This window comes from Canis lupus, chromosome 22 (assembly GCF_048164855.1).
Source record: "Canis lupus baileyi chromosome 22, mCanLup2.hap1, whole genome shotgun sequence".
In the NCBI taxonomy this organism is placed as follows: Eukaryota; Metazoa; Chordata; class Mammalia; order Carnivora; family Canidae; genus Canis; species Canis lupus.
Window position 1 is genome coordinate 18,224,276 of NC_132859.1, and position 19,678 is coordinate 18,243,953.

General features: G+C 45.0%; 1 protein-coding gene across 9 annotated transcripts in view; it reads left to right on the plus strand.

Annotated features, from left to right (window-relative positions):
- Positions 1 to 1,126: 1,126 nt before the first annotated feature.
- The window catches only part of DZIP1L (DAZ interacting zinc finger protein 1 like), a 53,660-nt gene continuing 35,108 nt past the window's right edge, over positions 1,127 to 19,678 (plus strand). For 3 of the 9 annotated variants that reach the window (XM_072792589.1, XM_072792597.1, XM_072792595.1), the window contains exons 1-6: positions 1,966 to 2,079; positions 4,393 to 4,657; positions 10,853 to 11,434; positions 14,008 to 14,092; positions 16,794 to 16,915; positions 17,616 to 17,777. In XM_072792589.1, the coding sequence (XP_072648690.1) occupies positions 10,934 to 11,434; positions 14,008 to 14,092; positions 16,794 to 16,915; positions 17,616 to 17,777 (870 nt within the window). In that variant the 5' untranslated portion in view covers positions 1,966 to 2,079; positions 4,393 to 4,657; positions 10,853 to 10,933. Of the gene's footprint in view, positions 1,214 to 1,516; positions 1,537 to 1,964; positions 2,080 to 3,824; positions 3,903 to 4,392; positions 4,658 to 10,852; positions 11,435 to 14,007; positions 14,093 to 16,793; positions 16,916 to 17,615; positions 17,778 to 19,678 lie in introns of those variants that run through there. The other 6 variants (XM_072792591.1, XM_072792593.1, XM_072792598.1 and 3 more) reach the window with 6 other exon arrangements.

Below are 19,678 nucleotides of genomic sequence, written 5' to 3' on the forward strand. Positions count from 1 at the left end.
AATATTTCTAAGGTTCATATTGTGGCATGTATCAGTATTTCGTTATGCTTTAAGACTGAGTAATAGTTCATTGTATGTATGTAGCACACTTTGTTTATCCATTTATACCTTGATGGCCACTAGGGTCGTTTACACCTTTTGGCAATTGTGAACAATACTGTTAGGAGCATGCGTCTACAAATACGTTTTAGTCCCCGTTTCCATTCTTTTGAGTAAATACCCAGAAATGGAATTGCTGGATCCTACGGCAATTTTATTTCTGTCACAGCAGCTGTACAATTTATATTCCCACCTGGCGTTCCATTTTCTCTCTTTTCTTTTTTTTAAGGTTTTATTTATTTATTTTTATTTTTATTTTATTTTTTTAGATTATTTTTTAAAATTTTTATTTATTTATGATAGTCACACACAGAGAGAGAGAGAGAGGCAGAGACATAGGCAGAGGAAGAAGCAGGCTCCATGCACCGGGAGCCTGATGTGGGATTCGATCCCAGGTCTCCAGGATCGCGCCCTGGGCCAAAGGCAGGCGCTAAACCGCTGCGCCACCCAGGGATCCCCTATTTATTTATTTATTTATTTATTTATTTATTTATTTATTTATTTATTTATTTATTTATTTATGAGAGATACAGAGACACAGAGAGAGGGAGAGAGAGGGAGGGGGAGGGAGAAGCAGGCTCCACACAGGGAGCCCGACGCGGGACTCGATCCCCTGGTCTCCAGGATCACGCCCTGGGCCGAAGGCAGGCGCAAACCGCGGAGCCACCCAGGCGTTCCTCCACATGCTTGCCAACACTTGTTTCCATACACTCTTGCTTGGGCTGCCCCAAGACACAGAGTTTGGCAGACTGAGACTGGAGTGGGAAGAAGGCCTTAAAAAAAAAAAAAAAAAAAAAAAAAAAAAATCCCAGCAGTCTGGGGCTCGGTAAAGCTGTGAGTAGCTGGGAATCGGGGACCAGCATCCGGGGAGGAGGAGTTCTCCGCTCCCGAGTCGCGGCGCGGGCGCACGGGGCGGGCTGGAAGGCCGGGTCGCGGCGCTGCCCCTCGGGACGAGCTCGGCGAGGGCCCGGCTCACCCGCGGGCCGCCCTTTGTTGCGTGTGTGGGGACTGCAGCACCTCCATCCCCGGGCTTCCCGCGCCCGCGCCCTCAGCGAGGCCAGCGAGCCACTCTCGAGGATCCCGGACTCAACAAGGCATTCCCCCGCCCCCCTCGGTAGCAGACTTAAAAATAGCTTGTCCCGGGGGCGCTGGGGAGAGGCTCCACCCCCGTCTGGGTGGCGTGGGGCGCCGTCCCGGGAGCCCGCGGCGTCGGAGACCCTGGGCCTCGAGCTGCGGGCGCGGAAGGCGCTGCTGCCCTCGGGTCCGCGGGGTGGGCGGCAACGGGGAGGGCGTCCCGGCTCCCCGCCGCTGGGGTGCACCCCCGGCCCGCGCCGGGGTTCGGGGAGCCGCCTCCGGGAGGTCTAGCCGGGAGGCGGGGCCGGGGCCAAGCTGGGGAGCCCGCACCTCTGGACCTCTGCCGGCTCCGGAGGCCCCCAGGTGAGCAGGACCGCGTGGGAAAGCTATGGCAGGAATTTGGCCCCGGGAGGGGCGCGGGTGGGTGGGGAGCGCCCTCGCGGTGCCACCGTGCGGTGGGTGCAGCAGGCCGAGGGCGGTTAAACATTAGCGGCTGGGGCGCGGGGTAGGGGTCCAACCCGGGAGCCGCGGGAGCTGCACTCCTGCGCGGACTGCTTACCGCGGCTAGCGGCGCCCGGCTCCGCCCCTTGCCCCGCCCCGGGCCTCCCTGGCCACGCCCCTGGCCACGCCCCTGCCACGCACTGGCCGCCCATTGTCCCGCCCATTGTCCCGCCCATTGTCCCGCCCCCGGCCACGCCCCTTAGCCGGCTCCGCCCCCACCTCCACTCTCACAGCTCACTCCAGACCGAGGTACTCCCGGAGGGAAGCAGGAGTGACTGCACCTCGCCACCCACCCACCCACCCCCCCCACCCCCCCGGACTGTTTCCCTGGGTGGACAGACTCGGATGCTTACTTTTTGAAAAAAGTGAAATGATTTGGAGGGCTTGATGCTTTGAGTTCTGCAGGTAAAGGGGGATCTTTTGATAATGAGATGATTTAAAAACCAAAAATTGGCATCTCTGGTTTGTTCCTCTTGCATTCTGGGGCTAGGGTTTAGGAGGAGGCAGCGACGGTATTTTCCTTTTGAGGTGGCCGCAGGTAAAAGTCCAGGGAGACTTGCTTTGTACGGGAGGAGGGTCTAGAAGGGGGTCTGGAGGGCTTGGGCCGGGGCTCCCCTTCACCCAGCACTCCTTAGGGCCCAGGACGTCCCCTCCCTCCCCTGCACCTGGGGGGGGGGGGGCATTGTCTCTGGGAATTTGATTTGTAAAAGAACTTCGAAGAGAGGCCTGGTGAGTGTGAGGTTCTCTGACTATGGCCTCTCTTTCATCTGCAGCCAGGGTGGGTGGTCCACTCCTGTGTCAGGGAGGTCCCTCATCACTTTCTCCTGGCCTCCTGGAGCTGAGGATTGACCAGTGAGAACAATCCCTCTTAGAGAAAGCTGGCCCTCCAGTCAAGTGGTTGAAAAGCCATCTTTTTTCTGGCTCTGTCAGCACCAAGAGACATCTTCCTCATGTGGAAATAGTTTTGGATACCATCCGACTTGATAAAATGGTCCCATGGAGTCATATGCTTCAGGTTGGGAACAGAAACCTGAATTCCTTTGTGGAATATAACTGGGTTCTGCCACAAAGCTGGAGTTTGGTCAAAGGCTTGTGGCTCTTGTTCTGACAGGAGCAGGGATGGGGGCAACATGGTGGGCTCTTCTGAACCACCTTGTGCGCCCTTTTCAGAGAGGGCGGGTCCTGGTTAGGTGGGTTAATTACCTGCAGTGCCAGCTGTTGCTAGGCTGCGCACCTCCAGGGAGGATCTTGTGGGGGTCTGATGGCTGAAGCTGGAGAAAGTCTACCAAGAAACAATGACTGTTCCAAGGGAAAGAAAGCACCAGTATATTCTAAACTCCGTTCCTTTAGATGTGAAAAGCAGGGCTGATTTTTGACAATTCTGCACCTGAGAAGACAGGTCATGTCAGTTTGTAGTCTTCCCCTCTATAATATTCCTGAGCGATGCCAGCCAAAGCCCTAGCCCTGATTTTTCTTTTAAAGAAGATTCTCTTGTGGCAAAAAGTTAAGAGAGGTTTTTGACAAAACCGTTGGTGTTGTCTTTTAAAAAGATCTTCTTAGAAGGAGATACAGGTCTTCCGTTACGGAGTGGATGTCACGGGGATAAAAAGCAGAGCGTAAAGAATATGGTTAGCGATATTGTGGTAGTGATGTAGCGGGACAGATGGTGGCTACACTCCCGGTGAACATAGCCTAAAGTCTAAACTTGTCGAATCACACCTGAAACTAATGTGTAACATTGTGTGTCAGCTATACTAAAAAAAAAAAAAAAAAAAAAAAAAAAAATACCTCCTTAAAGTTACTGGGAATGGAAGCCAGAACCTTGATAGTTCTGGGAGCAGGTGCAGCCCCTGTGGAGGGCAAGGAGTGGAAATGGCACACTTTTTTTTTTTTTTTTTTTTTTTTTTTTTTAGAAAACAACAGAATTAGGGAATAAAGCCTAAAATCTGTAACGATAGTGTTCCAGGAGAACTTCCGAGTCACTCTCCTTTGGGATTTGTAGGGCTCCCTTGCCTAAGGCTTGTATATAACCTATTTGCAAACTGTGTGGGAGTTTCCTTGGCAACCACAACAATTAACATTAATGACAAGCCTGGGCTCCTCAGGGCAGGTACTACTGGGGTGGCTCTGGGAGCCAGGGCAGGCTTGTCAATGATTGCCTGGCAGCTGCCTTGGTAGCTTGGCTCCCCTAACAGCTCCTCTTGGCTGCATTTTTGAGGAAGCAGAAGGTACGGTAAGGTGGGAGCAGCGGTGGTATACTCTAGCTGTCCATTTATATTTAAAAATCAGAATTTAAAAAGATCAGTTGTTTGGTTGACTTCTGTGCACGTTATCTTCAACAGATGACAGGTGGGCAGCTTTCGGAAGAACCACAAATTCTCCAGGAGTTGTTTTGCCATGGGATAGCTGCCTTGTGAGGTGGTAAACCCAAGGGTGTGCAAAGCAAGGGTGTGCAAAGCAATGGTGATAGATGGGCTTTCTTTCTTGGCTGTGGGATTGCCCCAGGTAGAAACCATCATCTTGGTGCCCATAAATAACAGTGAATGGAGTTTGGAATGCTAGCATAAATAACATTTTTTTTGGGTCCCACTAACTCATGAGACTGGTCTAGGACTGGGAAGTTTCCTGGGACCCCATCAAAACATGTAGAGATGGTTAACACAGCTTTGGATTTCCTAATGATAGTGAGTCATGTCTGCCTTGTGTTTCTATTCCCAGATGTGAGAGGAAAGCAGTCTCCTGATGCTGCAGTCTGGAGAAAGCACAGCGTGACTGCCCATTGGTGTGTGTGGTTTCCAGGTGATCTGCAGCACTCTCGTTTGGCTTTGTCACCTGCCATCCTAACTTGGATGCAAACTGTGGAGCTGGGTCCTGTTCACCTAAGCTCTGCAGAGATACGGAGAGAATTTCAGGTCCCTGGCACTGATCCTGTTGTGATTTGCTGTAACGTTTCAGTTCTTGCAGTTTGGTCAAGTGATCTCAGGTACTCTCATTTCCATGGTGGGAAGTAATTTATGTGCCATCATTGCGATCAATGGGAGGTAGTTGGGCATAATTCAAAAGCTTTAGAGTCAGACAGAACCTGATTTGGATCTTGACTTCATTACCTAGTAGCTGAGTAACTTGGGGCAGGTCCCTTAGCTTTTCTGAGTCTCAGTTTCTACATTTGTCAGAAGAGGCAAATGATAGCTACGTACAGGATTGTGTGATGGTTAGACATAGTACTTTTAGTATATGTGCTGCCGAAGCGAGCACTAGACATAGTACTTTTAAAGGCTGGCACAGTGCCTGGTACACAGAAACTTAATCAGTGCTGGCTGCTATCATAGTCTTTGGATTTCCCCACTTCTGCTCACCTTTGGGTGTCAGAGCCCTAAAACTTATGAAAACCTGGGGATTCTAGTGGAAGACAGGTGTGACACTTTTGGGGTTCAGTAAGACCACATGAACTCAGATCCTTAATTCAGGATTCTGTATAACTGGGAATGGGGCTGCCATCCTTGGTGTGTGCCCAGAGTGTAAATGCAAGTGTTTCAGGGCTGCAGCTATATCTTGATAGTCAGTGTGGCTCTGAGGTTTCTCACTGATGAGCCTGAGCCCCCATCCACAAGGGCTTTCAGGAATGGCCAGTGGTATCGGGCTGTGGACACACATGGTAACAAATCCAACATTTTAGTAAGTGTGAGTGGCATTTCTCTCCAGTGGGTCCAAATTAAGGATTCCAAACTCCATTCTCACTCTTTATCCTAATTCTTGCTGGTTCATAGGCTCATTTCTCCAAGACTCCAAGAATATAGACTTTTGAGGCAGATACTCTAAGATTTTGATAATTCTGCTCAGGTTAATAGCAATCTGGGTTCCCAGTAATATGCTAGGGGCTAGAGTACAGTGGAGATGAATAAGCCATGGTGTCAGCCCTTGCAGAACTTACAACTGGGGGTGCTGGAGGAGGATGGAGATAGGAGTGTCCTGGTATGGCCTGTCCTTGGCACACCCACTGCACCCTGTCCTAGTTCCTACTCTGGCATTTACCAATCTGTAGGGTAATTTCTGTCTATTTTTCTGTCTTTCTGGAGACATGTGGAGCTAGACACCATCATTTACTAGTTGTATGATTGTGGGAAAGTCATCTGCCCTCTTAGGTAACTTGTAAGTTTCTTCATCTGTACACTGGGTTGTAATGAGAACAAAGTGGAATAGTGCATGGAAAGCCTTATAATTGTATGCAAAGCACACAATTCCAGAACTGTTAATTAGTTTTATTAATGATGGCAGGGACTGTTGCCTGGGTCACCATCAATTCTGAGTGTCAGTCATGGTGCCTGGCACTTAGCAGGGGCTCAGGAGTCATTTGTTCACGGGATGAATAGATGAATGTTGGAAAGCCACACAGATACAGACCAGAGTGTGGTGAGGCACTGAAACGAGTGTATACTCTGTGCTCTGGGGGCCCAAGGGAGGGGCAGGGCATTTTGACTGTGGGAAGGATTTGTGGTGGCTGTCAGGTGTGAGCAAGGCCTTGAAGCAGGCATTCATTCACCTGCAGTAGAAGGAGGAGGAAGTGGTGGAGGTCCATCTATACCAACAGGCAGCACGGCATAGTGGCTAAGAGCTCAGATCTGTAACTAGGCTGTGTGGGTTGGGATCTTGCCTCCTGCATCTGGGGCAAACTTCTTTACTTCTTTGTGGTTTGAGTAATATTAGTGCCTCCTCAAGGGATTGTTCTGAGGATTACATGAGCTATTCTTTATGAAGCACTTAAAAATGGGTGCCCATAAATAAATAGCCCAGGGCTATGAACGTGTGGGCAGCAAGTGATATTGTAGTGGGAAATGCAACTAGAAAGGTAGTTTGAAAAACAGTTCATAAAGGTGTTTGAATATCTTTTTAGTGAATTTGGATTTAGCCAAGAGGAACACATAAAATCCATTCCTGTATGGCTGAAGCTCAGTGGTGGCTGCCCTTCCTTTGTTTTGTTTTGTTTTTAAATATTTATTTATTTATTTTGGCAGGGAAAGAGCGGGTGCCTGCACACAAGTTGGGTGAAGGGCAGAGGGAGAGGCTCTCAAGCAGGCTCCCCACTAAATGAGGAGATGACCAGGGTTCCATTCCAGGACCCATGAGATCATGACCTGAGCCAAAACCAAGAGAAGGTTGCTCAACCAACTGCACGCCCCCCGCCCTTAGGTGGCTGCTTCTTTTATTTATTTTTTTTAAGATTTTATTTATTTATTCGTGAGGGACACACACACACAGGCAGAGAGGGAGAAGCAGGCTACATGCAGGGAGCCCGACATGGGACTTGATCCCCGGTCTCCAGGATCACACCCTGGGCTGAAGGCGGCGCTAAACTGCTGAGCTACCTGCGCTGCCCCAGACTGCTCCTTTTAAACAGGGCATGCACTCCCCATTCTGGCACAATCCCTAGGACTCCTTACTACAGTGGTTCTGAATCAATACAATAAATCTGGAGACTTACATTTCTAACAAGTTCCCAGCTGATGCTGATACTCTGATGCTGCTGGTCAGGGACCACACTTTGAGAATTGCTGCCTAATTGTATCATGGCTTCTAAGGCAGGGAATCAATTACCATTTATCATCAAGCTTGTACTTTGGTTTTTCTTATACTTGGCACATTTTCTGCATTTAATGCTACCTTTTTGTCCCTGAGGGAATTTGGATTTGCAATTTCTGGTATAATCAGTATTGGAAGGCTGGACCTAAAGATCCCAAGGGAGAGATGGGCCAGTGAGAAAGAGCTCTGGGAGTGGCTGAGGCTCAGCCAAAAGCAGGTCTTTGGTTGCTGAAGCTGTGGGTATGTGTGAGCTTGTCTTCAAGGAGAGTGTGCAGGGAGTGATGAGTCATGAATGAAGAACAGAATATCATGGAGGCACGGCCCATCCTCATCATCCCCCTCATGTTAAAAGAAGGATAAAAGGATAGTTCAAGGAAGAGGCCGGAAGGAGCATTCAACAAGGTAGGAGAAGCTGAGAGAATTGCTGATGGAACATTCTTAGCCTTAATATTAGAGAGAGGATTGTAGGCCAACATCTGAGGCCAAAGCTTAAATAGTTAAACAGTGAGTTGTAGGTGAGCTCTCCGTCTGGAGGAGGACAGGAAGCAGGTGTCCTGTTACCCTTGCCCACAGCATGCCTAGTAACCTGCTGTTGCTCCAAGGCATAGCTTGTTGTGGCAATTGTCTCTGAGGCTCTAGTGATACAGTTGCAGCTTGGAGCTGAGCATGACATCATGTCTCCTGTCTCTTTTGAAAATTTGCTTAAATAACACAACACATTAAGTAGAAATGGGCTGATCTTATGGCCATGATGGAGGTGAACGTGGCTGGATGGTTTTGGTTTTGGAGTCTCTTTGGGGGAAGAGTATCTGAGAAAGGGAGGTGTGAGAGCCGAAATGGAAAAGGTGGGTCAGTGGCAGCCCGTGGGCAGTCTTCAAGGCCAAGCTAAGCAGTTTGGCCCCTGTGGCAGCCAGAGGCCACGCTGAGCTCCTGAGTGGAGGGCAGGTGTGTAGTTAACATGCTTCAGTAGCCCCCATGCCTGGCATGAGCCCTGGTCCAAGTAGGCATGCTGTAAATGAGGGGGCAATGGATGAATGAATGAATGAGTTGGAGGGATAAGGGGTCATGATCTGATCAAAGCAAAGTTTTAGGACAAATAGCCTCAAGAATCAATGATCAGAGGCCACAAGCCTTAGAGCCAGATGTACTTCCAACTGTACTTTGACTCTGGCCTCCCCAAGTGAGGCAAGACTCTTCTCCAGACATCGGTTTCCTTGTTTGTAAAATGGGACTAGTGATACTACTTGTAGGTTTGCATGTGGAGTTTGTGTCTGACACAGAGGCTGGCACTCGCCACACTGCAGCCGATATTATTACCGAGTGACTTTGCCTTGCGCCCTGGCAATCCTTAAGCATCCTAGAACCCTATGGGCAAGTAGGGCAGGCCTATCACTACCTTGCTCAGGTGAAGGCTCACAGAGATCAGGGACCTCCCCTGGAGGCCCATCCCTTCTTTGCAAACCCAGCCCCAGAATTTCTTCAAGGGTGTTTCCTCTTCATGAGATCAGGGACCTCACTCTCCTCTGACTTTCTCTTGTACTTAAAAGTTTGAATCCTATGATCTAGAAATAACTTGATTAGATAGAGTCCCCTTGTTGTTGCCCTGGTCAGACTCGAAGTTCCTCAAGGGTAGAAATTGTATTTTTTCTGTAAAAATTAGAAAAGTAGGGGATCCCTGGGTGGCTCAGTGGTTTAGCGACTGCCTTTGGCCCAGGGCGCGATCCTGGAGCCCCAGATTCGAGTCCCACGTCAGGTCCCGGCATGGAGCCTGCTTCTCCCTCCTCCTGTGTCTCTGCCTCTCTCTCTCTCTCTCTCTCTCTATGTCTATCATAAATAAATAAATAGATAAAGCTTAAAAAAAAAGAAAAGTAATAGATGATGATGTAAAGAACTTTGGGTAGTATAGAAAGGTGGAAAGTGGAAAATCAAAGACTTCCAGTGTCCATTCCCACTCCCAGAGGCATCCATTATAACAGCTTATTTATTTTTCTAGAAATACCATAGTCAATGCTTATAAAATGATAGACAATGAATAATATATAGGGATCACAAATTAGTGTATTTTATTTTAATATTATTATATATGAGTAACAAATATGCATCATTCGTATATGTGTATATATGTATATACATTATACATATGTATCATTATCATCATTGGTCTGTGTAAGGATGGCTATCCATCCATCTCCTACTCATGCACCATCTATTCCTCATTTATTTATCCCCATTTCACATCCCATTTCCCTCCTTCCTCGTAGGTAACTATACTATTGTGAAATATATTTATAGATCTATATCTATGTGATATATATGTGATCTATAAATATATATGTCAGATATACATATTTTTATGTTTGCAAATTATCATTATATGTTTAAATAGTTTTATATGTTTAAACAGTTGTGGAAATATCTGTGTGTATATGTATGTATATTTGTGTTATGTGTATATATTTGTATATATGTATATGTATATACACACACAAACACACTCATTATTCTGTATCAGTGCATGAATAGTTGCCTTATTCTTATCAATAGCTGCATAGTATTTCATTGTATAGAGATACCATTTGTATCTCCTGTTGTACTTTGTACTTCACTTTCTTGTATTTTTTATTGTACTTTGCTGTTATAAACAATATTACATGACAGTTTTTGCACAAGCACCTTTGCACACTTGTATAAGTTTATCTGCAGGAAAATTATAATTTTTTAGTAGTCGAATGCTTATCTTAAAATCCTATTGCTATTGTCAAAATACTCTTTAAAGAGAGAGAACAATTTCTGTGTCTACCAAGTGCGTGGAGAGGAGAATCTGAGTCTTCTGAGTCTGTTGAGAACAATTTGAATCTCTTCTCTAAACCAATAGGTTTGAAAAAAAGACCATTATGGATTAAGCACAGTCTGTGTGCAGAGACATAGTTGCTCTATTAAGCATCCCCTGGCAGTGGTGGACATTATGTTACTCACATCCCACCAGAGGGAAGCATAGTCATGTGATCATGCATTACAGCTGGGGCAACTGAGGAAGGTAGCTCACTCCTGTTCCACTATAACCTTGTAATGACAGGAGGAGAAGATGGGGTATGGTGGTTGTTAGGAGGCTCTGCCTCCAATGGCAAGTTATTGGACTTTCTCCTGATCTCAATATAGGGTTGCAGAAGGATGCACTTAGACATTTGACCCCTCCTTTTGACAAAGACCTCTGGCAGGCACTCTTGCAGCAGACTTGGGCATGGGGCACAGTGGAGGGAGGAGTCACTCGCCTCATTCCTAGGAGGAGGACCTGCTTTGTGCCAGGTACTAGGCTGGGTGCTTCACTTGTCTCATTCCTAATCACAAGCCTGAAAAGTAGGCTCCATGATCCCCAGTATACACAGAAGGCTTCAGGATGTGAGGGAACTTGCCCAGGGCTACAATCTGAATCCACACCCCCTTGCCTTCCATAGCTGTCACCACATCAGTGCATCCCAGGTGTACTGCAGCCATTGCATGGGTCCCTCACCTCTGCCCACTTATACTTCTGCTGGCCAGGTGTATAGTACATGCCTCCAGATGTGTCTTGCTGAACTTGGTTTTTCTTCTCATTTTCTAGGTCCTCTCTCAGTTTCTTTTCCTGCTACCGTAGCCTTTGTGCCACCCTTTCTAGGTGGTCAGCTCAGGGCTTCCTCAGCCCATGCAGTACTCGGCCACCACAGCTAAGGGCCTCAATGGCCCCCTCTTTGGGGCCTACCCTTTCCCTCCCTTCAAGTTCCAGCTGCGCTCTGAGAATGTGGACTGGAGGCGCATCAGTGCACTGGATATGGACCGTGTGGTGCGAGAGCTGGATGTGGCCACCCTGCAGGAGAACATCATTCATGTCACCTTCTGCAGTTTGGACCAGGAGGTGTGCCACCGCTGCGGGCAGCCTTTGGACCCGGCATTGCTCAAGTTGGTGCGCTTGGCCCAGCTCATCATTGAGTACCTGCTGCACTGCCAGAATTGCTTGAGTACCAGCATCACCCAGCTGGAGTCCCGGCTGCAGGCTAGCCTTAGCCAGCAAGAGAAGGGCCGGCAGGAGCTGGAGCGCCAGGCCCAGGAGTTCAAGAGCGTGAAAGAGGAGAGCCGCCAGCGCCGCAAGTTGATCAGCACCCTGCAGCAGCTGCTCCTACAGACTGGGGTCTACAGCTATCACCCGGTGAGGAACCTCTGCAGGGCGGGAGAGGAGGGGGCCTGGGGGCCTCATCACTGGGCCCCCTGGGCAGCACCAGCACACTGGGCCTCAGGGTTGCTGTGGGCCATGCTGGCTGGGGTTAGGAGCGCATGTTAGAGATGTCCCATCAAGTTCTACAGAGTGTGTGTATGTGTGTGTGTGTGTGTGTGTGTGTGTGTGTGTGTGTAGCAAGTGTATATCTGAAGGATGTATGTGTGTGTGTGTTTATGGAGAGGTGTATGTCTAGGGTGTGCATGTATGAATGTGTGGAGGATGTGCATGCTTAAAGACAGTGTGAAGATGTGTGCCTAACATGTGGCTGTTTGGAGCATACATCTGTGTATGGTCTATGCCTATGTATGCATGCAAGAGTGTGTGGTGTGTAATGTGCTTGTGTGGAAGTGTGCATATAAAGGTATATTTATGATGCGTGTGTGTGTGTGAATGAAGGAAGGATATATATGTGTGTAAGGGTGTGTGTGTTTATGGAGGGCCTAAGTGTATATGTTTGAAGGGTTTGTGTGTGCGTGTAGCAGTGTGATGTAAAAAGGCATGTGTAAGGGTGCGTGTGTATGCAGAATTAGTGTGTAGCCACAGATTCGTACTGCCAGGCCCATTCTGGGAAAGTAACTCTATCATTTAAACAAGTGACAGTTCATTACTCAGAGGGGCGTTTGAACATCTGCATCTGCATAGCAAGTGTGGCCTGGGGACTGTTGCAATTAATGAATTGTCATGGTGGTCAGGCCCTGTGCCCGGCTCTGAGGATGCAGGCACAAGTCATGGTGGCTCAGGTTATCAAGAAATTCATAGTTTGGGGGTGGGTGGGACAGAAGGAATGATATGATACAATGTTAATTGTATTAATTGATATAATGTTAATTATGATAAAAAGGGCCAGAGCCCTTTCAGTAGTAAATAACAGAAGAGCAGTTTAACTTGACTTAAGGATTTTATTGGTTACTTTAACTGAAAAATCCAGAGCTATGGTGGGACTCAGGTGTGGCTTGTCCTTGGAATCAGATTATGGGCACTAGAATTTAGTTTCTCTCTCTGTAGCTTTTAGTAATGCTTCTTTAGTGTTGGTTCCATTCTCAGAAAGAATGCTCTGTGTGGGAGCAGGTTGGGCCACCAGTGCAAGTATCTGATTTTCCCAGGTTCAAGGCTGGCATGATAGAGGGCCTACTTTGGTACCAGAAACCTGGCCAGTTTTTCACCATTTCCTGTATTTGGCTCGGTTTGGGTCTCCTTCCCATCTGGGAACCCCTCATAGGTCCCTGGAAATTCGAGGTTGTGACTGGCTTTGGTCTAGATCACATTTCCCACCATGGAGCTGAGGAGGGACCGTAGCCCATGGATGGAGAGTAAGGGACAGGATGATTCTCCAGAAGAAAATGGGTTCTGTTGTTGGAGGAAGAAGGAGTGGCTACTGGACTGTCATGGCTTTAATGACACTTTCCAGAAGGTACACTTATTACTTCTGCTTAAATGTCATTGGCCAGAATTTAACCACATGGCCACACCTGGCAAGGGAGGCCGGAACATAAAGTGTTTATTCTCATTAACCTCATGACCACCTAAAATCGGGGTTTTTATTACTGAGGAAATTGGGGGACATTTAGCAATTTCTGTCACACTTGTGTAAAGATAGCAAATAATCTGCCCTCCTAGTCTGATGGAGTAGAATTGGCAGCCTGCAGTGTTGGAAAAATTTTGAAGTTTTATCATGAAAAGATGATATGTTAGATTGGCAGTGTTGAAGATGCTTGAGGAAAGTGAAGTGGAATTAGAGATACTATTATTTGTCATCCTCTACTTGGTGGTTCTCAACTCTGGGTTGGGACCTGGGCATTGGCTATTTTTTTTTTAATTTACTTTTTATTGTGAAAAATTCTAAATATGTATGAGGGAGTAGTATAATGAACCTTCATATGTACACTACTCAGCCCATTATCAACTCATGGATGGTGTTTTTGCATATGTTCCCCTACACACTTGCATATGTTCCCCTACTTACCCTCAACCCTGCACCACTTTGAAGTGCATTAGACATGTGGTGTTATCTACAACTATTCCAGTACATATTCCTAAAAGGCAAGAACTCCCACTTTTATTATTTTTTTATTTTTTATTTTTTAAAAAATATTTATTTATTCATGAGAGACACAGAGAGAAAGAGAAACAGAGACACAGGCAGAGGGAGAAGCAGGCTCCATGCAGGGACCCTGATATGGGACTCGATCCCGGGTCTCCAGGATCACACCCTGGGCCGAAGGCAGTGCTAAACCACTGAGCCACCTGGGCTGCCTAGAACTCCCACTTTTAAACATAAACACAAGATTATCATCATGCCTTGAAAAACCAACAAAAATTCCTTAGTGTCATCAAATTCGTAGTCAGCTTACAGCTCCCTTGGGCACTGGTTGTGTTCAAATATAATTCTTCATTTCTGAAGCAGCCCAGGGGGCCCACAGAAATAGGAATTTTTATATTGGGAGGACCCCAGGTTGACCCAGGTTATCTAATCCTGCACTTACCACTGTTTCCCTTCTGTGCAGTGCGACCTGTGTGACAAGGCATTCACGAATGTCACCTTTCTCCAGGGCCACATGCAGCGCAAGCATTTGAACATGGCAGAAGGTGGTGAGTCCAGGTGGTCCTCGTGGGACCATGGATAGTGGGGAATAGTCTGGGCTGGTCTTCAGTGGGTGTGGGACACACATACCATCACAGCTGCCCTCAGGCCTCATCATCCAGTAGAGGAGGGGATGATCCCACCATCTACCATGGGGGAATCTGTCCCATGTGAAGATGGGAGGGTTTCTGACCATGTGTGTAGAGAAAAAGAGAGATAAGTTCTGGTGTTAGCTTTATCCCTTTTTATTATGTGACCACTGTCAGTGCACCCCTCTGAGTCACAGTGGCCTTTGCTGTGAATGGGACCGTCAGATGCAGTGGTTTTGAAGGGTCCTTACCTTCCAGCCTTCTATGAGTCTGCTATTTTCTGATGCTAGCTATGAATGTGTTTTTAAATGGGGTTAATGAGCAATTAGGCCAGTCTTTTGACTTTTTGTGTGTAGCTAATTATGACTTAATCACTTTAATTTTACTATTTCAAGTTCCAAAACAAGTAGCGAGGCTGTATATTTCCCCATAAAGAGATTTACGAACTTTATATCCATTTTTGTGGTTCCATAAGAAATAGGTGTTAACACGTGAAATAAATATAGATATGAAAATATAAATCTTATAAATATAAAAATCCCATTAAATAAAACTTTTTTCTTATTTTTTCATTTTAATTTCCTTTTCAAAGAGCAGACTTAGAGTTTTAAAACAGGACCGTTTACTTACTTATTATGCATTTATTATATATCTGATTTTTCTTGGTTCTGTATTGGAGGCTGCTAAACAAAAACATTTTCTGCTTCTTAAATGTTTTTTTTCTGATTAAGAAGATATGTCTTTGAAGAGGTGTTTGTATACTGATATTCATAACAGCATTATTCACAGTAGCTAAGATTGGAAAGCACCCGAACGTCTGTAGACAGATGAATAGATAAGCAAATTGTGGTATATACATTCAAGGGAATATGATTTGGCCTTAAAAAGAAGGGAAATTCTGTAATATGTTACAATATGAATGAACTTTGAAGATATTATGCTAAGTGAAGTAAGTCAGTCACAAGAAGACAAATACTGTATAATTCCACATAATATGCGGCACCTAGAAAAGTCAAATTCATAGAAACAAAGTAGGATGAATGATGGTTGTCAGGGCCAGGGGAGGGGGTGCATGGGGAGTTATTTAAAGCATACAGAGTTTTTGTTTTACAAGAAGAAAAGAGTTATGGAAGAGGATGGTGGTGACAATTGCACATTATGAATTTAATACCACCGAACTATACATTTAAAAATGGTTAAGATGCTAAATTTTATGTTATGTGTATTTTACCACAATAAAAAAATTGGAAAAAAATACTTTTGACCTGGAATATTTAAATACAGAAAGGTAGAAAAGGTAAGAACCACGGTCAAAATCACAGTTAATATTTTGATGTTTTTCTCTGTTTTATTTTTCTGTGTATGTATATAATCATATAGTATGCAGTTTTGACTGTTGCTTATCTTCAGTTAGGAATATATCACATTTCTATTGTCATCCAGTCATCTTGGGAAACATGGCTTTTAATGGCTGAATAGTATCCCATCCTGTGGCTATCCTAATTTATTTCACAATTAAATTACTTTATACTTTATATGGGTTACTTGTCAATTTCCCTATTATAAATCACATAATGATCAACATTCTTGCGTGTAAATCTTTGTGCATATTTCTTATTATTTTCTTAAGGTTAAGTGTTGAAGGAGAGGGAAAATATGTTCTTAAGGCAATTTTTGCTAAATTAATGACCTTTTTATTCTCAGGCAGCTGGCTTTTCAGATCCCTCTGCTGTCCGATTTCATATCATCTCAAATCACTTTGTTAACCCAAATTAATTTCTACTGCATTTAAAAATTGCTGTTTCCAAAAAATCCAGTTTGAGGAAAACCATTTCTTTTTTTTCAAAGACAGGTTTAGAGGTTTAATAACAGTACCATCTATCTAATAGGCACTACAGGTACTTTAAAAAGTAACAAATGTTCAAGTACAATTGGCGTCTTTTCAATTAACCTGTAACTCTTGGTTTATCAGTATGTGGTTTAGTTAGAATGTTCTTTTATACTTCATTCTTTTTTTTTTTAATCTTAGAAATGTTAAAATATACTTTTAAAGCAACCTTGGCTAAAATTTTCTTCGTAATGCATGCTGCTTTTTTTTTTCCATTTGAAATTTAATACTATACTGTGTTTCTGAACAAAGTGAACTTAAAACTACAATTATTTTCACTCCTTTAAACTCCTCTCTGATGGCTGCCAGGTACATAGATGTGTTCTTTGTATTAATAATCACTGTGTACGTGCTATTTGGTATTATGCTTCTGTTACCTACCAATCTCGCATTTACATTTGTGTGTGTTGGTACCATCAAAATAGTTATTTTAAGTGATAATAATAGTTCACATTTATTGAGTTGTCATGCCAGGCACTGTGCTAAGCATTTTGCACTATCACCTTTCACCCTCGCGACAACCCTCTGAGTTAGGTGCTGTTGTTATCTCCATTTTCTGATGTGGGGAAACTAAAGGTCAGGGATGTTATGTCACTTGCCTGTAGTCAATGTCCAATGGAAGTGGCATGGCTGGTCTCAGCCAGAGGTGTGACACATCGCATAGATGAGGAACCTTGTTCCACTCACTTTTTAACTTAAACTGGTTATCCTGTCTTTGCATGGACCCCACAGCGAAGCAGAAGCCAGAGCGGCTGTTGGAGGAGGATGTGTTGGAAGAGCTGCGGGCCAAGCTAAAATGGACTCAAGAGGAGCTGGAAGCCCAGAGGGAGGCAGAGAAGCGCCGACAGCTGCAGGTGGGCATGGAGAGGAAGCGCCGGGGAGACCCGCTCGTGGACTACCCAGGAGACCCAAGAGGCACCTGTATTCCACAGGACCAGAAGTCAGGCTGGTTTTCTGCAGCAGGAAACTAGCCTGCAGCAGGGAGTCAGCCAGCACCAGGATAGCATCTTTCTGGATATGGCAAATGATCTTGGGTTGTCTGAGAAGGAAGATTCAGTTATTTTTCCAGATCTGTCTGGCCACAAGTAGAGCAGAGAATTGCATTTTCCTACATTATTCAGCACTCTGTGAGGGCATTTAAACCAGAATGTTAACTTCTTACACTACCCTGCTAGTTTGCGCTTTGAAGAACAAAGACTGGATAAACTCCAAAGTCCACTCTCAAGGATGTACTTAGTAGATAGTTGTAGAATGAAGATATGTAAATTTGTCTCACCCCTTCCTTCATGTAATCATTTCCTCAGCACCCATTTATTGAGCACCAACTATGCCAAGAATACAAAGAGAGAGAAAAGACATGGTCCCTACCCTCAAGGGACTTTACAGTTTGGATAAGACTTGTCCCACTCCATGCCCAAACAGTGGGAGCTCTGAGATGATTGTGCTTTGGGTCTCCATAATGACTTGCCCATACAAGAGGCCCTAGCAGTTTCTCAGTAAATATTTGCGGTAATGTGGAATTAATGATTCTATTGTTCTTGCTTTTCTTTCCAGGAAGCAGAGGTCAGCCATCAGAAGGAAATAGAAACTAAGAAAAAATTTGATGAATGGAAAGAAAAGGAGTGGGCCAGCCTATATGAAGAAATAGACAAGTTTAAAAGATCATTATGGGATGAATTTAAAAGTGTTGCCAAACATAACTCTATGCTAGAAGAGGTAACTTACACAAAAGGCGTTCAAAGTTCTTTTGCTGAAAAATCTGTTTATTCTTAAAATTTATTTCTTAGTTTGTTCTAGTTTTATTCCATCTGCCATTGGGGGCTGATATACTGTTAGGCTGGATACCAGAGGCTGATGCCAGGGGCTGAATCCCTGCTCTAGCACATTTTGGCTGTGTGACCATAGGCGAGTTACTTAACCCTCCTGTGCCTCAGTTTCTTTTCTGTAAGATAGATTGCTGAAAGGGTTAAATTAGCACGTAGAGAGCACTTCACATTGTTTGGTATATAGTAAAAACTCCCTAGACTTTATTTTTGCAAAGGAGTTTCTTTCATCACTGGATAAGATATGAGGCAAAATTTAAATAGATGCAGCACTTCTCTCTCAACAAATATATGCTGACACTGCCTACATGCCAGCCACTCTGTTGGGGTCTGTGGAGATCACATGTAATAGTAAGATTTACTAAAGGTATTTACTGTTTTCCCCTGTACAGAGTGCTTTATATACACTAACTTTTAATTCTCACAACAACAAAACAACCATAACATCCTCAAAGTAGGTACATTTTTCATTTACTTACTTCTTTTTTAAAGTTCTTTAAACAAAACTATTCTCATGCCTCCTTTACAGCAGAGGACATTGAGGCCCCATAACATGCTCAAGGTCACATGGCTACTAAGAGCTAGACCTGGGATTTGAGCTTAGCTTTTTAAATGAAGAGCTCCTGCTCTTCTACTGGGCATACTGTCAAGTTTGTTTAGGAAAACCTTATTTTTTTAAAAAATATTTTATTTATTCATGAGAGACAGAGAGAGGTGGAGACATAGGCAGAGGGAGAAGCAGGCTCCCTGTGGGGAGCCCGATGCAGGATTCGATCCCAGAACCTCGGGATCATGCCCTGAGCCAAAGGCAGATGCTCAACTGCTGAGCCACCCAGATGCCCCCAAGAAAACCTTATTAAAGGTCATTATCTCTGGACCCTCTCTTCCCAAATAAACCTGTATGACTAAAATCACGTCAGGGAAAACGATCTGAGGAGAAATACTTTCAGAATATATTTAGCTCTTACTGGTCCTTCTAACATCAAAGACAATCTTGTTTTTGAAAATGAACCATCTAATAGCATTTCTCACAATCATTCTGCAGTTTGTTAAAGAAACACTTGGACCACTTTGCCAGGAGGAGGTCATCATAGGATATGCTTGCAATCTTGGGTGACCTGTCATCTCAATCTGAGATGAGAAGCCAAGGACGGGGAAGGCTGCGGAGTTGAGATGAGGAGTATGAGTGTGTGTGTGTATGTGTGTGTGTGTGTGTGTGTGTGTGTGTGTGTGTGTCTCTATGTATCTATAGTGACCCAAGCCCTCCCATCTGTGGGGGCTAAATGTTCCTGCAGTGTGGTCAGGGATGATATGGTGGATACAAGATGCTGCTCCACCATATGGAGCTCATGCTCCTACCGCCCCAGCTCCATGCTCATCATTCTTGAGCTTGCCTACACCCCTGCCAACTCCCACTCCTCCCCTGACGTGGTGGTAGCTGACTAGACATTTGAGAGGTAGGTTTTGATGTGCATTTGGAGTTGTTGTTGGAAAACTACCTCATCAAAGGTCAGAAGGTTACTTTGGTTCAGAAGTCTAACTTTTGGTGAATGAGGACCTAATTCTTACCATCCATGGTTTCTTTTTAACTTATATCCCATTTTCCTCAATTAGAACATCAATTTTTTTTTTTTGGTCTTTCCTCTATAGGATTGCTTATATTGTTTTTGTGTTTGTATGTCTCCCCCATCTCCTCTCATGTGACATTTTATTATTTTACTTTTATTATAGGAACCAAACTGGATACACAATTCTCAGTGTACTTGGATAATTATTTTGTTATTTTCCCCCTAA